The following is an 8,743-nucleotide window of genomic DNA, read 5'->3' as shown; positions in this document are numbered from 1 at the left end:
AAGCGTGGCGGCTCCGCGCCCGGCCCCGCGGCCGCCCTCGCTCTGCCCGCCGCTCGGAGCCGGCTTCCCAGGGAGGCGGGGAGGGCCGGCGGGGGCGCCCTGCGGGGCGCTGGGGGCAGGCAGAGGCCGGCGGGGGCTGAGGGGCGCCCGCTCGCCAACGGCCGCTCCTGGCCGGTGCGGGCCGGTGCCGCGGGGCTCCTCGCGCCTCGGCGCCAGTAGGTGGCCGCGGGGGGGGGGTCACGTGACCGCGCCTTCCCGGTCGCGGCAGAAGCAGAAGTGCAGCGCGGAGCGGCCGCGGCGCGGCCCGCAGAGGCACCGGCACTGGTGCGGACACGGCCGGCAGCAGCAGTAGCAGCTCCCTGCCGCTGCGCAGGTGAGGGTCGGGCGGCCCCGAGCGAGCGGGAGGGCGCGGCCCTGCCCCGGGCCGCCGGCTCCGCTGCGGCCCCGCGAGCGGCAGGTGCCGGGGCGGCGGCGGCAGGCCGGGCCGGGCCGGGCCGGGCCGGGCGAGGCGGCTCCTGAGGGGCTCCCGCCCCCGGGGAAGGGCGGCTTGGCGAGGGCCTCGAGCTGCCCGGCCCCGCCGCAGGCCTCTGCCCGCCCTGGGCGAAGAGCGGTGCCTGGACGCGTTAACGAACCTCGAGGTATTAGCTAATGCTTAATTAGCGCTGCCCTAATGGCCGGGGCCGCTTCTGCTCGGGCGAGGCGCGGGCGGAGGTCGGGCAGGGCAGGCGGCAGACGGCGCCCCGGCGCTTGCCCGAAGCTCGCGGGAGCCGCGCGGGCTGAGCGGCCCCGGCCCCGGCTGCGCTCCCGGCCCCGGCTGCGCTCCCGGCCCCGGCTGCGCTCCCGGCCCCGGCTGCGCTCCCGGCCCCGGCTGCGCTCCCGGCCCGGCCCGGCGCGGGAAGCACCTGCTGGGCCGCGGCTACACGGCAACACGGGCTCGGCAGTGCTTGTCCGAGCTCTTCTTGCCAACGCGTTCACTTGTAATCTGCCTTTGCTATAGTTTTTCCTTGTTTTCTCAGTTTTGTCAGAGGCCTGCTAGGTAAGCTTTGGAGACTGGTCTTGAGATAAGAGGAGTTTGTTTCTGAAATTGTGAAGTACTGTAATGAAGCAAAATTAAATGCGTAGTTCTGTGGATAAGCTAAGAAAGCAGGTCTTTTTTTCAGTGTCCTTGTTCACTTGGTTACTGGCAGTGAGTCTTCCTTTCCAGTCCAAATTAGCCAGGCTCCTCAATAAAAGAAATGTAGAAATTACTCTTGTGCTACTACACAAACAGTAGCAAACAGCACCGATCCTGCATGCGAGACAGGATGGCACCAAAGTTTTGCTCCCATAGTGCTGACAGAGTCATGCATTGGCATCTGTGTCTAAACCAGACCTTAGGAGATGTTTCTGTGAGTAGTAGCTCACTTGAATCATTTGGGTGATGCTGGACGACTCTACTTTAGGCTTCAATGACTCCTCTGTACAAGAGAAGTAGTGCTATTATTCCACATATGGGTGTCATACCCCACTGGTTTGGAGGTAGCCAGATACTGTGTTGATGAGGGTCATAACAGGGTTTTGCTGGGTGGAAAAACTGTTGATTCAAATAGTTGTGCAGTGGTGGGTGTAAGATGACTATTATAAAGGTTATGTCTGATGTCAAGGGCTTCCATTAGTTCTTTTGGGAGGTCGAATATGTTTCGCTGTTAGGAAACTTGCTGTAACACCCATTCACAATTATTCTTAAACTTTTTCCCATGAGGATCAATACAGGAATGGTTTGTTAGATGGATCAAACAATAAAATATTTTTTCCTTTTTTAATCTTTTTTTTAATTTTTTACTGATGAAGTAGATATCCTCAGCTACAGCATTGTTTCACAGTAAGTTAAAAACCTGGCTTTTGACTTACAATTTAAGTTAGACTAAAAACAATGTTTGCCCTGTTTTTGGAAGAAAGAGCTACTTTAAAAGGGGAAGTCCAGTATATTATATTCAGCGGAAGCTGTTTAGGAAGCCACCTCTGAGAGGCAGTTCCTTTGTACTAAGAGACTACATCTCTCAAAAAATGTTTCATTGCCTTTTATTAAATGGCTCTATTTAGAAATTCCTTTTCATGTTGATCCAAGTCATGTTTCACTTTACAGCTACACCTTGTACTGTAAGAGGCAGATCAGATGTATATTTTGTTATATTTTTCTGGAAAAAACTGTACTCATTTACAAGTTGAGTTTTATTATTGCAGTTGAGGTATTAAGTGGTTTAAGGCTTGTTCTGAATTAAGGTATGTTCATCTGAGTACAGTCCTTAATGAAGGGAGCAAAGCAAGAATGCTAAGTGTGCTTTTTTTTTTTTTTGAAAACCAAACACTGTTTAAAGACTTTTATTATTTTTAAGAACCACCCGTACTTGCTCTTCTGTTATTACAAAACACCGTAGCAAGAGGAGGAGACTCTGACTATCTTGTTAGATGCAAATCCATGATCGTTTAAATAATTATCTGTTTAGTCCCATGGAGTCAAAAGAATCAGTTACATTCTAGCTAAAATCTACTGTTGCTTATCACCCTTAAAAATATATCACCATTAAAAATATTTCACAGTTCTCAATCACAAGATTGGCATATATAATGTTTTTTCAGTATTAATAGAAAAGTGGAGGACCCTTTCCTTACACGCTAACAAACTAATAGATATTGAACGCCATATAAACTATACAATGTTTTGCAAAACACAGAGTAAGACATGATTCCTGCTCCAGAGCAATTGAAGTTCACTGCAGGCAATGCAAAAAAGGCCACCCCACAGGTAAGAAGACTCTGTTTGCTTTGTGTGCCAAAAGAAAGTGTTTTCGTGAAGTGGTGGAATTTAAGAGGGGACAGGAAAGCTAGTACTGGACAGCTTCAAAGTCTGACAGATTGGACTGTGGAAGCAGTGAGTGACAGGATGAAAGAATTTTGTAGTGTTAATGAGAGCGAGCTGAAAGGAGAGCTCTAGTACAAAGCAGGTCAGGAGACGGTGACATGGGGTGAGGAGGAGGAGGGTTGGAAGAAGTCACGAAGGGGAAGCGAGAAGCGGCACGGTCGAATTAGTTATCAACACGGAAACTGGAACTGCTTGTGATGGAGAGCGGTGGACTGAGGAGAGGAAGAGCTGCTGTGGCTGGTGGTTGAATGTGCCCAGGGATTCTTTAGACCTGTCCGGCTCAAGGAACTGCGTAAGGGGGATGGTTGGGACCTGTGTGGCACCAGCTCCAGCTACTTGTGTGAAAATTATAGCACTTCCTTCTTTGTGCATGGATGAAAGAGCAGCTTCCAAGGCATGCTGTTTGTAAATAATCTTGCTGAGGAGTAGTCAAGGTTGCAGTTAGCTGTTTGATGTGATGATGTGTGGGAGATGGAACTACAGAAACGTGTTAATATTTGAGAGCTGTTGCAAATGCGTCTTCCTTCTGACTGTTTTTCTGCCAAGATGTGTCCCGAGTGTATGTGCACGAATACCTGCCACCTGACCTGTGAGTAAGGAAAAATAGCCTGTATAGGAGTAACTACCACATAGCCATGGAGTTTTAAAAGTGCATGAACAGACAGTTTTAGACATAGCAAACATTTCTTTCAGTATTTGTATTTACTCGTATTTTTCCCTCATTTTCTTTGATGTTCTCAGGAAGACAGTCAGTTTGTTTAAATTTCCTTATAGGTCAGTGTAGTTCTACTGCCCAAAGAGCTTACACAAGCTGTTTTCATTAGTTCTTGCGTTTTCTTGTCATTGAATTGCCTGGTCTCAGTCATTAGCATTTCCTCTCAGCTCCTCCTGATGTAATAGAAAAAAATGGGAACACAGACTCCAGAGCCTTTGAGCCTTCCCAGATTTCAGAAGTCTCTTCGGGCAGCAAGTTAATGCTCCTGGTGTAAGACAGAGCAAGAATAGCAATCCTGCTGCAGTCACCGTAAGGAAAGCATTTTGACCATCTGAAGATAGTATTTGTGTTGGGAATATTAAAAAAAAAAAAAAAAATCGTGGGAGAGCAGAAATATTTTGAAAGTGCTTCTAATCTGTTGCAGATATCTGTTCTCCCATATTGATATCTAGATTGTTAATACTTAACAACAAAAGGGATTTCCAGATATTTCTTACAGTCGTGGAGATTGAATTAGCCTCAGTTTCAAGAACTAAAGGTTTTTCCAGCTTAACATAGAATTCGCGAGGTCTTTTTATGGAACGTAAGTCTTCAAATATTCTAAAACAATAAGCAAAGTCTTATAGGAACAGTCATTTCTAATAAGAGCCACTTCTCCCTTTATGTCAATGAGAGAAAATCTCCACAAGCAAAGATTTAATAGTGGGTGAAAGTTCAGATGCTTGAAAGGGACTCAATAGGGTTGAAGTGATCCTTTTTTGACATTTTGTGAGACTCTCAAAGTCATCAAATCAAGATGAGTACCTTCAAGGTTTGAACGTTGTTTAAGGAAGTGCGTTCTCCATTGGACCTCCTAGCAATGTTTGCTGTTTTCTGGGGGGAAAAACAGTATTGCTATATGAAGACTTCAGAGGTTCTTTCTTCCTTTTTAGTACTATGGAGTGCTTGGTAAAAGAAAGAGCATTTGGACAGAATATGTGGTGTGTTAGGCTTATGTTTCACATCTGGTGTGTGTGTATAGTTTATAAGTGATATCCTTAATATTGAAAACCTGCTAGGTATTACATAAAAGGGTTCTGTTCGTTGTTGTACTAGGTACTTTTCAGGCCAACTGTTCAAGACTGGTTCATGTAACTATCCCATTGAGTAATCCTAATTTGGCCACTGATTATACTAGCAAAAAAGATGGGGGCTTGGTGAGTGAGATAAACTGTCATGATAAAAGCAATTTGTGCCATATAATTGCATTTACACCCCTTTTTGGGGTAGGAAGGAATGTAGAAAATGTTGCAGAAAACACTACAGATTCAGTGAACATTGCTCTTTTAGCAGAGGTTTTTAACATGATTCTGCTTTGGTTTGAACAGAAGAATTTTTCATGTTTCCTATGTGTTCCTCAGTTTTATTTATTTTTAATTACTGTCAGACTTAAATGCTTTCTTTATTATGACCCAGATATTGTTCTACTTGGATTTCGATGCTTTGCATTCTTTGTAGTTTTTGCTTTTTTGTCCTATTAGTTAGGTATACCTATGTTCAGTATTTCTTCCAGGTCTTCTTTCTTGTGTGTTTCCGCCTGTGTCACATACCTTTATGTAGCAATGCTGATGAGATTTTAAAGATGGAAATCTGTATTTGTCATGATGGATGTGTACATGCAACTGAAGGTTTGCATGCCTAAAACAACATTTAGGGAAGTATGTTGATTCATGCGATTTTACATATTTGGGCTAAGCTGACCTTAGCTCACCGTATTTTACTCTGGAACACTGCATCATGCTGTGTTACAAGACCGAGGAAGCAGTTAGTAGTATGTTGCTGCTAAAATAGAGGCATTAGTCTTGCTGCTAGCTTTAAAACAATTCATTGCATGTGGTGGCTACTCCACCCAGCTCTTCATTTTTAACAGATTTTGTAACAATGCATCAGCAATTAGTGTCACCTCCCTCTGAAGTCTGTTCCTACTTTCTTGCAGGATAAATTGGCAAGATGCTGTTAATGTTCACCATGTATCTGCCATGTATTTGAATGGGAAGAAATCACTGTTGGGTAGCTTTACCTTATTTATATAAATGTGTTTTTAAAGAAATAAGAAGTGTTCTTTGCTTTTTCTCTTCAGCACACTGAAAACCATAAACGCTTGATTAAAAAAAAAAAATGCCCAGAAAGAGTATGGACTATGGAGTGCTGCCAGAGTATGAGAAAAGCCAGATCAAAAGGACCCTGGAGCTGGGAACTGTTATGACAGTGTTCAGTCTTAAGAAGAGTAATCCGGAAAGGAGGACTATTCAAGTCATAATGGAAACCAGACAGGTAGCATGGAGCAAGACAGCTGACAAGATTGAAGGATTCTGTGAGTATTTGCAAAGTGTACCTGAACTTGGAGTTACTAATAAATTAATGTAATTGTCAAACATTGATTTAATGATGCTTTACATTAACATAATGATGCTTTTGGCTGAAAAGGATTTGATAAATTCCTAGGAATATTCTGAACTGTTGCAGTAGGTGAACAATCTTCTGTGGCTCACTAGTTATTTAGATAACGCTATACTTATCTTATTAACATGCTTTTCCTTGGACCCTGTTCTCAAAGTTTTCACCTTTGAGTCTGATGCTACCTGTGTTCTGTATGAATAGTGTTACTGAGTCAGAGCTCTTTTGCATCATCAAGCATCACACTGTCTTGTAAATTAAAACTTTTTTACCTCTCCTCTCTTCAAAAAGACACAGCCCCAAATACAAGATAACTGAGTTGCAATTTCTATTTTCTTAAGGAATTTGCTGTTTTAGGGTAGAAGTTAGTATTTAGGACAGTTGCTGGAAAGTACCAGTGACTTAGGAGGGTGAAGCTGTGAGATATGAGAGATGTTTTCAAGGTCCCGAGTTGATGCTGTCTCTTCGGTTGATATCTGAACTGGCTAAAACCGTTATTTATAACATGCTGGGAGATTAGAAGAGGACCATAAAGCTGCATGGGCCTGTAAAAGTTACAAAGAAGAATAAAGTGAAACTAGTTATCAGTTCTTACCAAACATGGTTGATGTCAAGCAAGCTCAGCTTGCAGTTTTTGGGATGCGCAGTGCTATAGTTATAAAAAGTGTAATTACTGTGCTTGCATACGACTGTATGTTAAACATCTTTTTTTTTTTTTTTTAATTTCCAGGCATGGTTTTACTATGCGATTGCTAAATGGCTTTTGTATTCAATAAAGGAATTGAATTGCTTGTCTGAGTTGCCAGAATCATTTAATGTTTAGCCTCAGCTAAAATGAGAAGCTTGGTGCTGAGGAACTGGGGCTATTTGGGAAAAGAAATTGTGATAAGGAATTGGAGTTTGGAGGTGGAGAACTGGGAAGGCTGAGCAGGTGTATTGAAGTGAGTGAGTAAAAATAGCATAAGAAACCTATAGAGGTGAGACTAGAATTTACTGAGCAGAGACAGGGATTTCTGTGAGAAGCAAGTCGATCAAGTGCTGAGAGAAGAAAAAGGGGTTAGGAACATGAGAAAGAGGTAGAACTGAGGGTGATTAAAGTGAAAAAGGTCACAGATATGGAGAATAAGCAGATGTTTCTCCCTGTGGCATTTCTGGATCTTGGCTAAATATACGTGAATTCCAGTAGGAAAAAAAAATCTACATCATGCTGTTGCAGTGCAGCCCACATACAGAGCAGCTGTGACTGGCACCAATTAGTAGTTCAAGCGGCAGGAGCCACGGTGCTGGTGTTCTCTGTGGCTGTAAATTCAAGTCATCGAAACTGGGCAGGTGAAGGAGAATGGAGTTTGTCCATTGATTGGTGGATTTATTTATTTATTTTTTTAATGTAAATACATAGTAAGTTAAAAATACCGATATCTTTAAGGCTGTAAAGACAAGCACTGAGAAATTGCATGATTTTGGGGTTGTCTGTGCAACTTTAGTTCACGTCCCTTACTTACAAGTAGTAAATATCCAGTTGCTAATGTTTCCCCTGGATCTTGTTGCATTCATTGCACAACTGGAGCTGGAACAGGACATGTCATGGAATGAAGGACCAGGTTATCTGTGGGACCTTTTTATTATTGGTGGTAAAAATTTGGTGATGAGCAGTGTTCTGAGGAAAAATAAACAGGGCTGGGCATCCTGATTAACAGGGCATGCTGGATCATAATCTTGCTGTGCTCCAGTTTCCTGTGTTTAAAATGAGGGTAATTATCCCTTCCTATAATGATGTGTGTGAATGTAAGTCCATTACTGGTTCTGATATGCTCAGATCCCAGAGTGAGGTTTGCCAAAAAAAGTCCTGTAAGGAAATGAATAATTTGATCATGAGAGCATGGTTTGAAGGTGCTTGGCAAATAAGGCCTGGGGTGACACCCTGAACAATAAGCTTAAAACAAAATAGAAAATGACTGTTCATTGAGTGAATGAGGCATTAGAGTCCTGTGGCAAAACCAGTATGTGTTCGTGTATTTAAAGACTATGTCACAAGCATTTGCACAAAGGGGCCAGATTTCAAGCTGTACGGACTGTGCATTCCAGATTTCAGGGTGAACTTTTTTCAGTGCTTGACTTTATGATAATCTTTTGTCAAAGCTTCCTGGGTGGGGTGTAGTAATAAGACCTGCTAATTAAGGTTTGCTTTATGTATAGATTTTAACACTTGAAAAAAAGGCAAATATTTTAAATCAAATTTTAAACCTGAATAGTTTAATAGGGTAATGACTTGCCTCCACTTATACAAGCAGTCATTACCAGAGCAGGGAATATTGCTTTATGCTTGTGATTTAGCCAAAGGGCTGTTTGCCTCTCTCCCTGTAAATTCTAGTTCTGTAGTAGTCATTTTAATTCAGCAATCTTTAAGTGACCTTTATAATAACGGAAGCTTCAGATCTGAGAATATCTCATACTCTAAAGGATGAGTATGCAAAATACTGTTTTGTTGCTTTAAAAAGCTAAGAAACCTCCCAAAACCAAGGACATATTTTACAGGTACTGTTTTAGAATATTATGTGAACACTTGTTACAGTTCGTGCTAAAATCATGTCTGATCTACTTGAAATGAAAGTCACTGCAGCTTTAACTTGCTGACAGTGTTTTTGCTGAAGAGGAAGGAAATCTTATTTTGGTTTTTTTTTTGTTTTTTT

At 42.9% G+C, this 8,743-nt stretch overlaps 1 protein-coding gene across 4 annotated transcripts in view; it reads left to right on the top strand.

Annotated features, from left to right (window-relative positions):
- The first annotated feature begins 301 nt into the window (after positions 1-301).
- The window catches only part of PLCG2 (phospholipase C gamma 2), a 70,539-nt gene continuing 62,097 nt past the window's right edge, over positions 302-8,743 (top strand). For 3 of the 4 annotated variants that reach the window (XM_067302430.1, XM_067302428.1, XM_067302431.1), the window contains exons 1-2: positions 302-373; positions 5,737-5,970. In XM_067302430.1, coding sequence (XP_067158531.1) covers positions 5,775-5,970 — 196 coding nt within the window. In that variant the 5' untranslated portion in view covers positions 302-373; positions 5,737-5,774. Of the gene's footprint in view, positions 374-614; positions 639-5,736; positions 5,971-8,743 lie in introns of those variants that run through there. The other variant, XM_067302429.1, reaches the window with a different exon arrangement.

The sequence above is a fragment of the Apteryx mantelli genome, chromosome 10 (genome assembly GCF_036417845.1).
Source record: "Apteryx mantelli isolate bAptMan1 chromosome 10, bAptMan1.hap1, whole genome shotgun sequence".
NCBI classification, from domain to species: Eukaryota; Metazoa; Chordata; class Aves; order Apterygiformes; family Apterygidae; genus Apteryx; species Apteryx mantelli.
The sequence above is the reverse complement of the archived record's forward strand: the minus strand, read 5'-3'. Positions and strand labels throughout refer to the sequence as shown.